Source organism: Lathamus discolor, chromosome 4 (assembly GCF_037157495.1).
Source record: "Lathamus discolor isolate bLatDis1 chromosome 4, bLatDis1.hap1, whole genome shotgun sequence".
NCBI classification, from domain to species: Eukaryota; Metazoa; Chordata; class Aves; order Psittaciformes; family Psittacidae; genus Lathamus; species Lathamus discolor.
Window position 1 is genome coordinate 45,389,658 of NC_088887.1, and position 19,440 is coordinate 45,409,097.

At 38.3% G+C, this 19,440-nt stretch overlaps 1 protein-coding gene across 2 annotated transcripts in view; it reads right to left on the reverse strand.

Annotated features, from left to right (window-relative positions):
- Positions 1-19,440, reverse strand: part of PHEX (phosphate regulating endopeptidase X-linked) — a 96,358-nt gene that overhangs the window by 13,918 nt on the left and 63,000 nt on the right. For both annotated transcript variants that reach the window (XM_065677292.1, XM_065677293.1), the window contains 3 exons: positions 18,554-18,657; positions 11,050-11,108; positions 2,888-2,942 (listed from right to left, as the gene is read on the reverse strand). In XM_065677292.1, the coding sequence (XP_065533364.1) occupies positions 2,888-2,942; positions 11,050-11,108; positions 18,554-18,657 (218 nt within the window). The remainder of the gene's footprint in view (positions 1-2,887; positions 2,943-11,049; positions 11,109-18,553; positions 18,658-19,440) is intronic.

Genomic DNA, 19,440 nt, shown 5'->3' on the forward strand with positions numbered 1-19,440 from the left:
TAAAAAACATTCTTCTAAACAATACCCTTATTAGCATCATGTGAGCTCCAAAATGTATCCTTCAGCTTAAAGCATTGTGCGTATCCTAACTAAGAATGGGACAAAGTTACAGGTGAAATTATTCTCTTAATATCATCATGAGAAAAGAGTAAATCAAAAACTGCAACAAACAGACTTGCAAATGACTGACTCTAGTTTGTAAGGCATTAAACAGACCACTCTTCAGTCTTAAAAAGAGAGTTCAGTCAATTTCCTTGCACCTGCCCAGGAACAGGACATGATCTATAGCCAGGTCTAATGCACTGGTGAAACAGAATAGAAAGACATATTTTGCATTCCTGATTGACAATTACTTATATTTTTTCTTGTTATATCTAAATAAACATACACCTGGGAGAAATAGGGATGAAAGAGGGAAAAGTTCATGGCGTTTTTTATATAAATGCAGTGGCTACCATGGGGTGAAGTGATCTACTAAATGCATCTTTCATCTGCTACAATGTTCTTTGTGATTTTATTTATTTCTGTTATTAAGATGCCATACTTCAAAGTAGCTTATAGTATTTCTAGTGTATTGTATCGAAATAGGAGAAAGGCAGAGGGTTTTGAAGTAACATGTTATTACTGGACCTAATGATCCATAGCACACTAATTACTCATCTAAGTCATGCCCAAAAAGTATTATATCATTTAATTCCCCCTTCTCCCTTGACAATTCTTCATTTTATATTTTTCTTTCCTGAAAAGTAATTTGCATGTGATAAATTCTTCCCTACTGGGTTTTTTCCCCCAAGTACTATTGCAAACCTTTACTAAAATTATACATTTCAGGAAAGATCATCCTTTTGTGTGATAAATTTGTAATCTTGTGTAGCACAGAGTGACAATTACCCATACTAAATGTACTATTTAAGACTTGTTTTCCATATCTGAAGTCATTATGCAGGATCTTTTGCAGCTGGAGAAGCATAAAAAGAATGGCACAAAACACATAAAGAGGTCAAGAACCAACAAGCCCTAATAAAAAATATATTTCATTTTTCCTCTAGGCTACATGGTCATCACAAGCGGCAAGGACAAAAATACAGCCTAGCACCCAAGCACCCTTAGGGCTCTCCCCAGCTCCAAAAGATAGAGTGAAGTTTGGGACAAATTCTGGTCTTTTCTTCTGTGAACCCCTGTTGCATTTTGTCCAGCAACAGTTTTGCTAGAAATGCTCCCAGATCCGTTCATGCTCTTCATTTCTGAGGCACAGCTGGACAGAGATGGATGGGATTATGTGCAGCCTGACAGGTACCATATTAAAGGTGAACTCTCTTGGTCTGGGGAAGCTCAAGAGGACTGTAAGAAAGCTACCAATTCAGGTAGTTTGAAGTCTATTTCAGTATGTCTGACACTGAAGACTCCTAACTATGAATTTGAACGATGTTTTGTTTCATGTACTGAGAACTGAAGTGATAACTTAGCTTCCCTTTATGTAAATAGATGCAATTGTTTCATAGTGATTATGCTGGAACTGGACACTAAAATGTCACTAAATATTAAATATTTGCTAAATTGGTTTTCCAGCAAGTGCTGATAACTTTCTGATGATTTTTTCTGTTCCAGTGCCATGTACTGTTTCTTTTAAGGAGACAGAAAACAGATCCAGAATATTTCAAGGACAAAAAGCAATCTGTTGTCTGATATAAAACAGCTACATTTGTTTACTAAATTTCATTTTGATACGTACTCAAGCAAAACCAATTTAAGCTAAGGTAACCTTTAAAGAAGAGAAATGAACAAAGTATAATTCTTTGAAAGAACCACAATTTTATCTCTATCGCAGAAGGTCAGGGTACAGAGAAATCTCTTCAGAAAGCAAGGCTAGAAACAGGTCTGCAATATGTACAGCAGAAAATAAGTTCACCTTAACAAGAAAGGAGTTCCTTCAATCCCCAATTACCACTTAGAAAGTCATCTATCTCATAAGAATTCTCTTTGAATGCAGATTCATTTGTTCCTAAACTGAATGTGTCTTTCTACATATATTGCCAAATATCTTGTTTACAAGGACACATCCAGATTGGAAGATGGCAAACCCAAAATATTAAAAAAAAATTATTTTTTTAAAGAAAGATTTATTAAGGATATGTTTCACCATTAGCTGACTTTATATAACTGCAAAATGACTTTCAGAAACTGCTGTCAGAAACTTTTCACGGTCAAATCCTGCCCTGAAATTGAAAGATATTGAACTGCATAAAAGCAGTGACTTTTCAAAATTAAATACATGTGACCTATAATTATTATTCTTTGGCTATAGGAGCACATGGGCCTGCTCAGTCAATCACTTATGCACACGGAGATATTCCCATGCACCTCAACAGGCACAGATGAAAGCCCTTTGTTAATCTTAGATATTAGCAGAAAATGAACAATAAACTGACAATAAATGGCTTCTTGGGGTATTCACTTCTGTTCAGGAAGTGTTAGTTAACTGATTTACAATTCCTTTTAATATCTGCTATGTGCACGCTGTTGCAACTGCATGCTATAGCACTGAAACACATCCACTCGGGTGCATTTAATCTCCAGTTCCTGAGAGAAATCAGTCACCAGTTTAAGTCAACAGCAACATAGACAGATCCCAAGGGTAAGAAAAGTTATCCCACAAAGCAGCACTTTTCAAAGTATGTTTTTTCGATAGTAAAAGCAGGATGTAGCAAGGAAGAACTCACAACCCAAGGACCAAGCTTTCCCTACAGAAAAAATTCCTGTGCACCACTTGTTGATTGTCTTCAGCAGCATAACCTTCTTCTCCATGCCCTCTTCTTTGTCTATGTGTATTTCCAATCCCTGTTATTCCTCATTTCCATTGTATGAGATTCCCTGATGCAGTACTTACCTAGGATACTCTGTTCCCCAAAAGAAAGGCTTTTGAAGTTCTCCTGCTGGGAATCCTGCAAAACAGCAAAAATGACAGTGAGTTCAATACAGCTGAATAATAGCTGTATATCAGAAGAACCAAGGGTTTAGATTTTATGACCTTTCTTTTTAGCTTCAGAAGGTTTTGCTAGAGGAGCTTTCCTCCAGGTGGTAGTTTCAGAGTGAAGTGAAGAGGATCTTTGAGAAGAAACAGATCCTCCCTTCCTCAGGACCACAATAGTAACAAGATGCTGCACTGCAAGAACTTAACTTTCTTCCATGGCTACATACATGTGTAAGTGCATGTGTGCCTGTGAATAAACACTTAGTGTTTCCTGTGAAGAAAATTGTTGGGTTGCCCTGAGATATGCTGACAGATCAGCAGGCAATATATATGTAAAATACAAAAAGAATTCAGAAAGTATTAGCTTAGTGAGGCTTCAGTGCAGAAAGAGACTGCTTCAAGGTCTGAAAGTGATAAAATGTAAGCCTTATTCTATACATTCTATGAAAATCAAAGGTAAATGAACATAGACTATTCATCTCATCATAAAAAGCTGGTCAAGGAAACTGTTCCCAGGATTTACTCCATCTTGTACACAGGGACTAATGTGAGGCTGATTAACCTGTAGTTCCCTGGGTAGGAGGTAGGAGTGACATTTGCTTTTTTTTCAGTTCTCAGAAACCTTCCCAATCAGCACAGGCTTTCAAAGATAATCAAGAGTGGCCTCACGACAACATCACGAGCTCTTTTAGCACTTAGGTGCACCCTGCCAGATCCAACAGACTTGTGTCTGCACAGTGTGTTTAAATACTCCCTAACCCTCTTCTCCTCCACTGAGGGCAAGTCCCCTTGATCCAGACTTCCCCTCTGGTCTCTAGGGCCTGGGATTCCTGAAAGCCAGTCTTACCAGTAAAGACTAAGGTAACAAAGGCGTTGTGTACCTTGGTCTTTTCCATGTCATTTGTCACCAGGTCCCCTGCCCCATTCAGCTGTGGGACCACATTTTCCCTATATTTTTTTCTTCTGCTGCTGCTACACTTACAGAAACATTTCTTTCTACACTTCATATCCCTAATGAGATTCCAGGTAGGCTTTGGCTTTCCTAACCCTGTGTCAGGACCCTTGGACAGTGACTCTTTGCTGAACTTTCCTCTTTCCTTACTGCTCTGGAGCACAGGGGCATTTCAGGCAGCAGAGTACATCTGTTTTACTTCAAATACTTCACTCTGAATTTAGGCTGATCTTGAAGCTCTGACAGCACACTGCACAGGGCTATTTTTAACTTAATTGAAGGTTTCTAGCTTCATTTTATCCATTATATTATTTTTGGCCTCTCTCCTCAGCAAGGTGCTATAAAGGTTATATTTCAGATTTGAAATTTTTGGGGGGTTTGTTCAATTTTACAAGGGCTTTACTGCTATTAATGAATGCATCTACCAGCTAATACCTTCATGGTATTGCTATACACATTTTGCAGATGAACACCCTGAGACTCAGTGTAACATTGTTACTTCACTGAGGAGACACAAGCAATCACTATTTCATCTGTAATGAAATAGTGCAGACTAAGAATAGACGAAATAAACTAAAAACACACGCCATGGCTCACTAAATCATGAGCAAATCTGGAGTCCAAATCTAAATATGAATTCAAACTCTATAGTTCAATTACATTATTCAGTTATACTGCACGGTATTTTTAACTAAGAAAGACAAGATCTACTAATGCCTTATTCCAAGTTAGTGCATTTACAATTATTTCCAATAATTAGTTGGCTTGTTTAAAGCAACTTCTGACAGGCGAGTGAATCCAGTATGTAAACAATGGATATAGAAGACAGCTGTGCTAAATTGTGTGATATACAGGGTACTCAGGCTCTGTGATATACAGGGTACTCTGGCTTTTGTTGTACTGGCAACCCTCAGATGTGTTCAACAGCTGTAACTTGTTTTACAAGTGTCATTGAATGAATTCAGAGGGAGAGTTTTAAGGAGATAAGATATAAGCAGAAGACTAACTGCTGGTCAGTAAACAAAGGACAGTGATTTCACATAACGAATTAACATAAAGACAACAAGGGTGTTTAGTTACCTAAAAACAGCATGAAAGACAGGATACATTTGTTTAAAATGGTTCCACAGACTTCTATTTGAACAACTGAATCTCTTCCTAGTGCCTTTTGACTTTGCATATCCTGCCTGGGCAAGGGTCTCCTGCAAGTGCTCACTCAAATACACCAAAAATGAGGAAACATTACAGATGCTGTAGAGCATCTCAGACAGCTTTGAGCACCCATATGTAGGTAATTAGGATCAAAATCTCTGCCATAACACGGACCTGAATCCTATGCTTATTTCAAGTTTTGTGGAAAATAAGGATAGAAAATATCAATTGTGTAAAGCACAGTAACTGTTCCATGCTATGTGTGAATACACAGCTTAACTTTCTGATTAGTAGTAAATAAATTCATTAACAGATAAAAAGAAGAGGTCATCTGTAAAGCAGAGGGCTCAGCAGCCTCTGGTTCAGTTCTTGGCTCAGCTTCTGCTCCACCTGACAAAAGGCTCTGTGCTTATGAGAGAACCCAAATTTCCCAGCCTCTCTGAGAGAATGGCTCGTGAGGACCAATGAATACTGAATGCTAGGGGACTAGGAAACCTGTGAAAACACATGTTTTTGCAAGAAACTCTGACCTTTATTTTCTGAAGGAAAAAACTCTCTGGATTCCCAAGAAGAAGAATAAAAAACACAACCAACCAAAAAAAAAAAAAAAACAAAACAAACAAACAAACAAACAAAAAACCCACCAAAGAAAATGCTCTCCTATTTTATACATTTATAGACAAGAATCTTAGGAAGAAGAAATAAAGAATGGATGTAAGGATTGTGCATCATCTCACCTGTGACTGTAATTAAATAAAAGAGAATATTGGTCATTAATAAACAGGGAAACTGAAATGAAGGCTCACTTAAGAACATTTAAAGCGTACTTAATAAGAGGTCTCAGAAAGTGTTCAGTCCAAAACTGTTATGTTTATTAACCTCCTGGAAACTAATGGCACACTTGAAACTACTTCATCAATAACCTTCCAATTAGTCTAGTTCTTAAGGGAAGAGAAAGTGCCCCTATGAGCAGTTCTCTTGCCCTCCCCTGGCCACAGCATTGTGTGCTGTTTGCCAGCACTTCCCTGGCTCCTGGCAAGATAAGAGTTCTCCCTTGCAATTCACAGCATCAGCAAGCTGCCAGCATCAATATCTGTTTGCTGCTTTCTATAAAGATGATACTTACTGGCTAATATGAGCTCTCATCTGTGGTTCTCTCTATGGATGCTAATTCAAAAGTAATTTTAGAATTCTGGTTTAGATTATATCTTCTTCCTGTAACATGTAATGAAGCTGCTCTCTAAAGGGGCCTCTTGACTTTCACTAGAGAACTGCAATACAAGCACAGATGACTTAGAAGGAGCATGGGTATAAGCTTACAGAGATAATATCAACAGTAGTTAATTATCCAATACATCTATTCAAGCTTATACCTCACGAATGTGTTGCTTATATTTTCCTCAGTTCACTGTAAATCTCCCTTTCAGTACTGTTCACAACCCACGAATGGTACTTTTTTTGATATATTCTAGAGACATACAGATTTACACTTGGAAAAAAAGTTAACACACCAAATGTCTAATGAGCTATTCCCTTATATCCTTAACATATTCAAGGGCCAATATTTTAGTGCTGTAATAAAATAAAACCTTTTCTCCAACAGAAGTATGCTAGCATATTTTGATCATCACTTGTATCTATTTTCAGCACATATATGTTGACTGTTTTTGAGTGCATTACAATAAACAGAGCCTTTCAGAAAATGTTTTTGTATTCCATTTATGATAGTTAAAAAGATAGTATTCATGCTGCTTAAACTATAGGAAGTGCACTTATACACCTTTTTAGAATCTAAAGGCAGTGACATGTATCTTTTGTGTTTTAAGTGCCCATACATTTGGGGAGAAATTGATGAGCAAATGCAAAGAAAATAAAATAATTATCCAAACTAGGGTTAAAAAAATATATTAACAACCATTATAAATATGCATGGCTGTTAATCTAAGACACTTTGTATTATGGTAAAAGGAAATAAATAAATAGAACTCATGTAAAGAAAACATCAGGAGTAAATTTGTATAGTAATAAGATAAACTATATGTACCACTTTTTGAACTCCGCTCTTTCCAGCACATCTTGTCTTGATACATCTACTTATTTCTCCTTTGGAGATATTAACAGAATTGTTGCTCACTCAAGTTATCAGTAGTTTAGTAATGAAAATTAAATGAAGCAGTAGCAAACATATGGCTGCTTGCCCTGAAGCGCAGCAAGATTTGTTACAATTTACTGCATATGCAAGTTTTGCTGTATTCTCAAAAATCTAGTAATTTTCTAAATTACCAAGTTTTTACTCTCTATTGATTTCAGTTTTAGTGAAGAAAGACCTTTTCTTTCAAGTAATGGAGTAATCAAGTGGTCAAGTTAAAAACACTAACACTTTGCCTACGTATGAAGATTGCATAGACTTGTATGGAGATTGCAGTGATTTCTTGTTTAAAGTCTACATCCAGTGATACAGATTACAGAGGCAAAAGAGCTTGTAATCCTTCCATCAGGAGTGTATGCGAGACCTCTCTGCCCTCTGAGCACAGAAAGCAAAAGCAGCTTCCTAAAATTCAGATGTGATCAGAATCAAGTTCTTCACTTCTGCAGGTACCTCATGACAGCTCCTTTTCAGTCTCCATGGTTCAAGGCACTGATGTTGCTTTTTCTCTAAACTCTTTCACAAAGCCTTCAGTAACCAATCAAGTTTAGAGTTGCTGTGGTTATGTTGATAACATTGCACAGTACATTTCCATTTCCAAACTGAACAGTCTTAATTTTTAAAATCAACTTTGGGACCAAATATTTTCCAGTTAATGTAGAAGCTGCTTTCCAGAAACAATTTTTATTGTGCATTCGCAAATTCTTATTCCTGAAATTGTCCTTCTTACTAAACTAATTTGCCAAGAGCAAAAATAGCAGTAACCAGTAGATATGTAGGGAAAGAGCGTCAGGCACCTATCTGGGAAGCAATTTTTCTACTAGTATATCTTTCTATCCTCCAGCAATCAGTAGCAGAGGGACCTTTCCTCCTGGAACAAGTTTATATCCGTCTGTTCTTTTGTTCAGAACAGAATGCCCTCTTTTTCAGATCATCTGCTCCCCAACACAGATCCTCATAACTCCTATTTTGAAAACAAGGAATCTTTCTCTCACAGGATAACTTCCAGTTAATAGCATTGGGAAAGTGTTCTATGGAAATAAACATAGTACATCATGCATACTTATTCGCTTTCTGAATTTCAAAAAAAAAAAAAACCCAAAACAACCCACCTCTAATAGGCAAAAAGAGCTTTATTTTTTTCTAAAAATTGTATCATATGCTTATTCATTCTCTATTATTCATTCACATTGTGATCACACACAGTTTCCTTCAAATAGGCTCTAGAATGACTTTTTATGCAGATCCCTCTGGATTCTCTTTTGAAAAATAGCATTCAACACGTGCCACACCTATTCTTCCTGTGCTAAAGCCACTATAAGTGATAAGCTATACATCAAAGCTGGTTGTTTGGCAATTTCTTGTCTAAGTTCTTTTGAAATACCTGGGAGAATATAATCTTGTCTTTATATTTGTCACAGTTCATTTATGAATTTCTTATAAAGTACCTTCTATTGACACTAAATTTGAATTCATGGGACTTACTTCCCATCAGAAAAACCTCCAGGATAAGAACTTCAAAAACTTTTCCAATGCAAAGAATTATCTTATTCTTATGCTTATTTTAGACAGTCTCCTCTTTCAGTGTGTTTGAAAGAAGGTTTTATTATTATTTCTTATGTTCTTAGAAAGTTGATCTTCTAAATCTTTTTGGGCTTGCTTTATCACAACTTTATATTTTATTTTATAATTGCTTACTGCTCATGCTTATTTCTAATTCTCAATTTACTCTCTATTGTAGAACTTTTTTCTGTTGTTTAACTAGGCTTTAAAAAGACCGCAGTTTTTGTAGCATATCACCAGCCCTGGCAGAACTTTGTATGGATTACTACTGAAAGCTTAGCTGCAAAGCAGTAAGCTTGTAACTGCTGTGGATGAGATTTGCCTGGCATATACATCACTCAATACAAGTATGCATGGGCTCACAAACTTCAGTTTCCTGCACTGAAGTTCTTTCCCAGCAGCATTAATGGGAACTCAACAGTGATATGCTGAATATTTATCAGCAACTTCAGGCCTGAGAATGTTCCTCCCACATCTGTCGGAGCCTCTTCCCATGCAAATCACATCAGCCAGCAGCAGAAGACTTCGTACTGTGCCTTTCTTAAACCTTCCCTCTTAATGTACATTGCTTTTAGGGCATGACTACATTTGTACTGTTCTCTCAGGTAGGAGAGGGTTTTATTCAGAAAGAGCCACCTAAATCCTTTTCCTCTTAGGAACAGTCCTAAAGACAGTGAGCAGCACTATCCAAACTTCAAGGTCAGACGGCAGCAGTATAACAAGGTCAGCAGTTATGATAGAAAATACAATTGCCTCGACACCCATGACTGATTGGTTACATTTGACAGCTCTCTGCTTTGTGACACAGTGAGTGGGAAATTTAGCTTCAGTCACTCCAGCCTCTGTTACAGCTTTCTCTAATGTGCCATGGCAGAGAGGCTGAGACAGCCAAATGCTACTGAAACTTGAAAGGACCCAACATTAAAGAAGACATAACAGCAACGGTTCTCATTTTGCGGTGACCGGTCTTCCTCTCTGTTCACACAGTACATCTGAAGCAGCAGTAGTGGCTGGTGCTTAGTTCAGCAGAAAAAGCACCTGTCACACTTCAGAGGTACTTCTGAGCTGTGATCAGCTCAGGGAAATCTGCCTCGAGTGTTCCCTCAGATGGTCAGTAAAAAAGTGGCTGCTTAATGATGGGAGCCTTCTAGTTAAGGTAGAGATCTAGGCCTAGAAATAAGTTTAAGCAAAAGAGCTGCTTAATTATCACACACACTTTACAAATTATCTCACTTAGAGACAAAAGAATTTAAGTGAGTGGTCTGATAGCAAAAATAGTTTACAGAAATAGGTAGGAAAAGATACCAGCAGACCCAGATTGCGAGTCCTCTGCTGTAACCTGTTCAGTGTGATACATTCACGTTGTCCCTGTCAAAAACTAATTCTCTCTGCTACCAAAAGAGATTCAGAAGTAAAAGGGGAAGTCACTCAACGATTTTAGACACACCTGTCCTTGGGGACTGAGACCACAGAGATTATGGCAGCTGCCTTCCAGACACCAACAGCACAGAACAAGAAGGCTGATTTAACCTGCAAGCCTTATAAAAGCAAAGAGTGTCAGGGTAGAGATTATGCTGTTGTACATAGAAATACTGGTGTAGACTTTTACAGCCAGTTAGAAATTTCCGATGCAAAGTCCCATTAAAATAAATGGGAGTGAATATCCAAATCCACACACACGTTTGAAAAACTCAGCTCTTTCACCTCATATGCTTCCAAATCCAGATTTATGCTCTCTAAAACCCGCCAGTAACTAAAATTAGCAGAAGAAAGGTTTTACTGTACATACAAGATAACTCCATCAGACTCTACAGGTAAGAACTTTAAGTTAACTACAGATACCACTCCTTGTCCTTGAAGGCATTGAACAAATACACTGGCCACCACTTCTTAGATTTTCTGGTCTGTCTCACAGTCTTCTCTAGTCATGCTTACTGATACATATTTATTTAAACTAGAGGACTGAGGACAGCTATCACTGTATATTTATGGAGGTATGTGTACACATCTTTTTGATACAGAAAACAGAAGACGGAAAATAAAATAAAAGTGATTTAAGCTAATGGCCACTGCAACTCAGCTGACATGTGGCAACTTGTCAAGCAACAGTAATTCATATCTGTGGGAACCCTGGGTTTCCCAGAACTACCCTCTCACTTATTTTCAGTCACAAACACACAAAAACGTACAGATATTATCTGAAGCTTGACACATACAATTCCTAAACAAGCACTTTATAAGGAAGCTCGGAAGTCAGATACTCACTGATTTGGTTGGTAGACGCACTATAAAAAGCATTTACAGTAGTTGGGCTTGTAAACCACCTGTAGCAAGAGCAAAAGAAATAGGCTGTCAGTATACTTACACAACTTTATGAACAGAATGAACAAAGGCAGAGAGTGAACTCAGTGAAAAGGAAGCAAAATCTCAAGGACAAGCTACATTAAAGTATTTCTCCATTTCAACACATTACCTAGATGTTTTCTGGAACATTGAAATCTACTGTTTAATGGCTTTAAGTGCAATGAATGTTCAAGAGAAGTGATTGTTAAGTTTCCTATTACCTAATCTCTTTTAATTCTAAGTGACCATCTTGCTTGTGGGATCTGCCAGGCTGATGAGCTGGCACCCAACAGAAGCTGCAACACTGGTAGCAGCTGTGAAAACTCTGTTGGGTGCCTTTCAACCACGTGTGGAGAAACTCCCTCTTGAAATTAGAGCAGAGAATTTTGAAACAAGCAAAGTGGCTTCAGGCGCTTTGCTGAACAACTACTTGAATAACTAGGATGATGCCAGAAACATGAGCAGGTGCTTTCTGGGAATCTAAATTCAAAATAAACACATTCTGTACCCTACTCAATGAAAATGGCCATCAGCATTCTCATAAACAAATGGACCTCTTACAAGGCAAATCAAATTTTGAAAGAATATTAGGATTTCTTCTCATAGTTAGATTCCTCATACATACTGGAGGGAAACCTAGATCTGAATAGCAAATAGGATTTATGAATCTGCTTAGTTTAACCTCATTTACACTGATAATGGTTTCACCCATATGAGTGGAAAATTTCAGCTGCCTTCAGCAAGATCCAGATCCCCTCAGATGAAACTCTGAGTTGAGTTTAAGATTTCACTTTGATTTTATAAGGAAGAACTGAGATAAAAGTACTAAAATCATGAGAATTAGGGGTTAATTCATAATAAATTAGAAACAGCTAAAGTAAATGTCCAACAAGAAGATCCTGTTGTCTTTAGCAATGAATTACTTGGAAGTTTTGTAAAGTCAAATGAATGGAATGCAATTGATTTGGAAAATTTCTTTCAAAGAGAAGAAATAGGAGCTGCAAAACAAAGAGTAAGACAAAGGAAGGTCTATCAGAACACAGGAAGTGTGATGTCAGTGACAGTGACATACACGATCTGTGCTTTAAAATAACACCATCAAATGAATGAGTTATCTGCAGATCCTGACTGGTTTTCTGGCAATTGATGTTCTCACATAAACAAAAAAAAAGGGGGGGAGAGTTTTAGTATGGCAGCATTCTGTCTTTTATCAATAAATTTATCTACTTTTCTCATCTTCAAAGCTGAGTGGCTAATTTTATAGTGAAGCAACAAGAAAAACTAGCCAACGAAAGCAAAGAGTGATGTCATGTAAATATCTGAATCTTCCATCACATTATAGGCTCTAATTGCCACAGATCACTCTCCCTGGATTTTTTACTAAGAGATTCTGAAGGGGACAAGCAGGGGGAGGTTGTTTTCTGTTTCTTCTATAATAACGAGATTAAATGTTAGAGGTAATGCAATGAGTTAATGGAAAATTGAAGAAAGAATGCTTATGGTGAAGGAATAAAGTAAAAATTAGAGGGCTTAATTAACTACATATCAATTTCAAGTTTGTTCACAGCAGCAATCAGCTGTACTGTTTTGAAGGATGCAAGCCAGGCACCTGTGTGCTGGGACCTGCTCTCCAGGATTAGCAGTGGCTCTGGAGGACTCTATCCATTTCTTCATGAGGAAAGAATGCATCTGACACACTCAACACTTAAATTCAGATTTTACTGTAAGTTTGAACAAAGACACATAGTGTTGTGATTTCTACCTCACCCTGTTGGCTTGTTCTACTTAAAACAGCTTTTTTGCGCTCTCAAACAGAAAGTTTTAAGCATGAGAAAGGCTTCCAGGCCAACATCCTCCCTTTTTACAAATCCTTCTCAGAACAAGTATCTTACAGGGCCTCTCATTTGCAGTCATAGGCTCAATAGTCTGAGATGGATAACAAATACTTCAAAATGGACTAATGTGCTTTGCTCTTCTCCCCACCCTCCTAGCTGCTCCAGCCTCAGGGGCTCACCACAGGTAGTTCAAGATAGAAACGGCCATAAGCAGTGGTTAAAGAGCTCTTAATTGACATGCAACACCTCTCTAATAAACAAGTTTGCACCTATTTTTACTGAGGAGCTAACCAGTGATTAACATACTTGACAGCAGAGATGCACCTCACTCTACTGGAGAACAACTGCAAAGGCTGTTGCCATTTAGTCCGCAGCTACTACAGGAAGACATCACACCATGCTTTCATATCTATGAACCCATAGACTTGTAACTGATAGGCTAGCAGCTAAGACTCATCACAACATTCCCATCCTGAGAATGCTTCTTTCTTTATGATCTACCACTGCAATAACAGAGCCCATCCTGTTTCCTGAGCTGAATATGAGCCAAAGACTGGTATCAGCCTCCATTTTCTCACTATAAAACTGTACTAAGTTCTTTCCAAGTTATTCTTTCATAATGATGCCTCAAGTATGACCTTGTATAAAGTTTGTTATGTTTTTAAGCAGCTGGGAAGAAAAGACTTAGCAGCTGAGACAAGCAGTTGGGAAGAATAAGGTTTCTCCAGTGACAAGCAGAGTATACTGCTGAATTTCATTTTTGATGTTTAGACACTCAGCAAGGAGCATATTTTCACTCCAGCATTTTGTTTTACCATTCTGAGCCACCCTCAAAAATATTTAGGAGCATTTTCCACAAGAAAACAGAAATAACCAAGACTGCTTCCATTCAGATTAGCAGAACAGATTCACCTCTCATCTGTCATCCTCTTTCGGTGAGCTTCTTGAATTAATTGAACCTTCAGTGACAGACCTTAACTAATAACACATTGAATCACTATATGAAGGTCTGTAATAAGTAGATGTCACTGTTAAATTTTAAGGTGAAGCAAATTTAGAGATAGTTCTCCCATTCCTAGTTGGAGTCAGGTTGCCTGGGCATCTGCTCTGGGTCTGGTTACAATTTCATTTGATCTATTAGCAGAAGGACAGAAAAATGAAAAGACAGGTATAACAGATGTTAACCTCTTCACCTGCTTAACCTCTAACCTTTTTTAACTAAATATAAAAACATCTAGAATTGTTTACACTGTTTTCATTTGCTATTAACATGTGAAAAAGGACAGCTCTGAATGATGTCCCATAACATTACCTATTGCCTATGGCATCAGACAAAACCTAATCTGCAGATTTGACACTTTAAGTTTGAATTTTTTCCTGTAGAATAAAAATCTGAAACCTGCACTGAGATAGCAAGTGGGGCAGATACTCTATTAGGTTTATGTTCCTTTAGGCTACAGTTTTCTCTGTGATATCTTCCTTTCCAAGTTAAGAGTATAGCGTACTACATTGCCAAGTGTGAAGAGGGGTGGCTGGAAACTTTTACTGTACAGGGAAAAACTTGTTAATTTAATTGTCTGTAAAGCACAAACTGAATTTTCAATTTTTTTTCTGTCAACCATTTTAATAGAAGAAATCTCTCAAGTGGGGCAGGATTTCGTGGTCAATGCCCAAGTAAGACCTTTTTTTTTTTAACTCATATCGGTAAAGAAAAAGAACTTGTGAATGTATAACACTTAACCTGGTTAGAAGTGAAAGGCTGTACAAAGTTGTTAATGAGGCTGGAATCTGGAAAATCTCTTCTGAAGAAAGAACTACAAAGAAAAGCTTCTAAAGTGCAATCTTCAAGGTGACTTTAAAAAACATATTTATTCTTCTTATTGTTAGACAGTTTTATACATTTTTCTGTGCAGAATCAGAGAGGATTAGCCACCTAAGTCAGGCTGCCATCAGTCTCCCCTGGGACTGGGCAAGAAACTGGGATAGTAAGGCTGGGCCCAGCTTCCAGTGCCACACCACTGCTTAAAATGAGATTCAAAGACCAGGAAACGGTTGCAGGAGGCTTCTTTCCTTCCTTTCCTCTCTAGTGCAGGTCCACCCACAGGATTTCTGAGCTCACCAACAGCATCTCTTCAGCAGACAACAGCCTGCCCAATGTCTTCCATGGCTTCTTTTCCCTTTATGCAGAAGGAGCTTTTACACTGTCCTTAATGGCATCCAACCCAGCACTTCACAGAACTGCCCTCCCCTGTGGAGAACCAAGAGCCAGGGCTTATAAACAATAATGTGTGGTCATGAAACTGGAATAGGTCCTGAAGGACTCCCAGGAATCTTCTCATAGTATGGTTCTGCTGTGTCCTCTTACAGGGTTACTAGATGCCTATATCTCCAGCACTGAAAGCTGAGTGAAAAGTGAAAGATTTGGCCAGGACTAAAAAACTTTAAGGTAGATGACCTGACTTCAAAGGAGAGAGATTAATAATAATGAAATTATATGCCCAAGAAGTCCTCTGATGCTTTGCTATCTATCTGTCACTAAATATTATGTCAGCGTTAAGAGGACAGATTAAATCTCTGTTAAAAAGGTACAGGTCTGTGCTTATATATACATACATGTGTATGTATGTTTACATGTATCAATGTATACAGCTCCACTAATGGATAAGCAAACACCACTAAACCCCTGATTCTTCTTTATTTCTCCCTTCCACATGGCCACCACTTCCCCACACACTTGCCTTTCACGTCCCTCTGCTCTAGCTGTGTCTCACCTGGGTTATAATTGCCCTCACTCCTGGTCTGCTTCCTCCCATGCCCCCCTCTTCCAGCTTCACTTTCTCCGTTCAGCTCCCTCAATTCAACCTGAGGAATATGCATCATATTCCCCAGCTCCTGCCACAAAATCCCTTTTGTATACTTCTCTCCTGATACCTGAACACTCTTCTTGTTTGACAGAGCCAGCTGTGAAGATGACAACCATCTCCCTAGCCAGCTGTTAGGATCACAGCTGGCATCCAAATCAGGTATTGAGGCCATCAAATTGTATCTCCAGCAGCTGCGGTGCCCACAGGGGACCCTGGCCCCTGGGACTGGCAGAATAGGAAGCTGCAGTGCCCTCATGCCTTGCCACAGCTTCTTAGTACCAGCTGGGCTGGGTATGTCCCCTCATCCATGCCCTGTGCAATGCCTCACCTGACTTCCTCCACACTTCTTTTTTCCTGTATGGCAGATAACTGCTAGGATGAGAGGGAGCAGAAAAGAGGACAAGGAATTTTTATAATTACTTCTGCTTTTGGGAGATTTTCCTCTTTAGATTACAAAACTGTTGAATTTCCAGAATAATTGATTTCCCCTTCGATATTCACATTTCCCCTTGCTTTATCAGACTCCATTGTTTCGTATCTCCCAGCTCCTATGTGGTGTTTCCTTGATGCTTTGAGTGAGCCATCGTTTTGAGTTTCCATTTACTTGACTATGGTGAGGAAAGTGAGTCCAGTTTGAAACAATTTTGCTGAGAAATCTGGATGGTAAATATAGCAGTTTACATTTTTGGAGTAATATTACTTTACTAGCAGGCAACTTCTTTAAACACCCATTTTCCTATTTATCTTTTCCAGTTCACAATTTGGACAATCTTATAATATCGATCTTGAAATAGAAATGCTATGCTACAAGCTACTGAACTAGAGAAAAAAAGAAATGAAGCGAACAAATAAAACCCCAAGGGTAAGTCTCAACACAGAGGCAAGCTTCAGTGTGGACCAAAGATCTGGGAGTTCTATGAAATACAAAAGCTTAACACCCCCCCCCCCCCCCCCCCCCCACACACACAAAAAAAAGCAGGGGGGGGGGAAGGAAGGAAAAAGAGAGAAGTAAAAACATAAGAAAGCAGTAGAGCGCGATAGTTAAAACGTGGCAAGTACTGATATTTTTAAGACCACATTTGACGCTCCTCAGCCCAGTGGTTGGGAGTTACTGCTTTATTGTAATAAGATTTTTTAAAAAGACTGGAGATGGCGATCACTGTCAGCGCCTTCGCACCCCTCAGCAGGCACAGAAAAGCAAACAGTGTGACATCGCTTTCAGAGCCCTTTTCTACCACCAAAGAGGCACAAAGGTAGGATAATCTCCTAGCAGGAATAATTATGACAGAGGGCTCAGGTGGGGATTAGCCCCAGCCCTGCAAAGGCAGAGCATATAGCTATGCTGACAAAGGAAAGATAGCAAAAATCCAGCTGGGATCCCCCAGGCCAGAATGCGCCCTGCGGGATGACAAGAAAAGCAAGACAATGTTGATGAAGGGACTGATGTTAAGTAGTCCCTGAAAGAAGATGGTAAAGACAAGCATGACAAAGTGTTCCATCTTCTAGTGGGCAATCAGGTAAAACTTTCATTTTTTAAGAATACCCATGCAACAGTTCTCACATTACAGCCCTTGAGGAGTAGTCAGGGATTACCTGCTAAATAATTTCCTTACAGGAAAGATTTCCCATTGTGCCAAGAAACTGTGTGGTCTGTGTTAGTGCTGGCCCAATGCTGTTCAAGAGGAAGAGGTTGCTGCTCACAGTTGCTATAGAGGGGCAAGTATTATCTCACTGCTTTCATGAAAACTATTGGTCTGAAGAGAATGTGCTGTCACAATCTAGCCCTGGCATCTGGGGCAGAAGGAAAGGCTGTAAATTCGTTCCCTGGGATTAACCATTGCAGTGTCAGAGAAGGGTGTGACAAGAAGGTAAAATTCACAATTAAAATTATCTTATAAATAACCTCTCAAAAATAAAGGGCCAAGTTACAATATTCTAATCAGGAATAGCCTGTGCCCGTCTTGCTGATACTCTTTACCTGCCCCACTCACAACTCAGAGTTACCCCCAGAACAAGGTATGATTGAGTCTGAGTTAGAATTTCTGGAGCCCTAAGAAAATACCACACAGGAGCTGAGCAGCAGCACCAATTTCAAAGTCTGTGTGCAGAAGGAATAATTTTTAAGTAGCATGATTAAACTAATTAAGTTCTGTTTAGGTTTTAATTTGCATTTTAAGGATTTGATTACCCACCAGTAAGGAAAGAGGTTGATTCTCTCATGTATTTTATGACAGTATGTGACACAATCTGCACCCTGATGTTTACAAATAAATAAAAACATATGTAAATTGTATTATGTTTTATTCCATATCATTGCTATCATCAGCAGGTAACTAACAATGCTTGTTATTATTCCAGATAATGTTATCTCTTACTCATTATTCCATTCTTAGAAAATTTTTTTCATAATCCCTGCTGTACCATTCAAATTTTACTGTGACCAAGAGACATAATCCATTTTTAATTGAGATTCAATTACCCCTTTTTTCATTAAATTAAGCTGCAAGCATATGACTTCTGTGCATCAGAACAGGCATACCCAGAAATTAACAAAAAAACTATCCACATGAGTTTCAGAATTACTGGGGGGGGGGGGGTCCCCATAGGCCTTTAGTATCCTAATATGCTGCTGAGTATATAATTGCATTAAAACATAAATTGTATAAATCAAATAATGTGAATTAACATTGATAGAAGATTATGTAGATTTGCCTTTTGTCTACTCACTCTGTTTTTGGAACTTCTTTTCTAAGCCAGTAGAAATCAGATTGAGCTGCATATTTGCGAGTTTGCAACACATTGCCAAAATAGTCACTTTCTGTAAACTTCAGCTGTACAGACAAAGCACAGGCATCTTTAAAGCACATCGAAGGAAACAAAAGCTGACAGAAAACAAACATGACTTTCATTTTAAACAACATAATCATCTAATTTTTTAGCTATTATCAAAGCAAGTAAAATGTTTACAGTTGGTAGGAGTTAAAAATATTATGTGAGCTTAGTTAAGAAACAGTGGCTGAACAGATCTACCAAAGGGACTGGAACATTGGAAAAGCTCTTCCCTGATCAGAGAGGAGCTGAGGAAATCAGAAGTGCCCAACGATGAATTGCAGATGGCACATTTCTATGGCTGTTATTAAGACAACCTCTTTTTCCACAAGGAAATAGGTTTACTTTTATTTTTTAAAATGCATTTTAAAACCACTTGAAAAAAAAATTAAAAAAGCCCTCTTTTTCAGTTCATTTTGCATTTCATTACAAATCCTTCGTATTCTGTACTCTCCAACAGTTCTGCCACTGTTTTCTTACTGTTTCACACATTAAATGTTTACAGACATAGGACTCCATGCTTCCATAAACCTCCAAATCTAACAACAACCCTTACATATGCACACAACTAACCATGCAAGAAAAGGGGATGTTACTAGTTTCTAAGTCCAGATGATATTCTTGTCACCAGTTTCAAGCAAACCTGTGACTTGTAAGGATGTGGCACTTCAGGTGTAAACCCTGGTTTTGCATCCATGATTAACAAGTGTTTTTCACTAGACATTACAACTTATCTGAGCAAAAATATTTGCACGAGTGATAAAGTTGGTCACATCCTCTCTCTC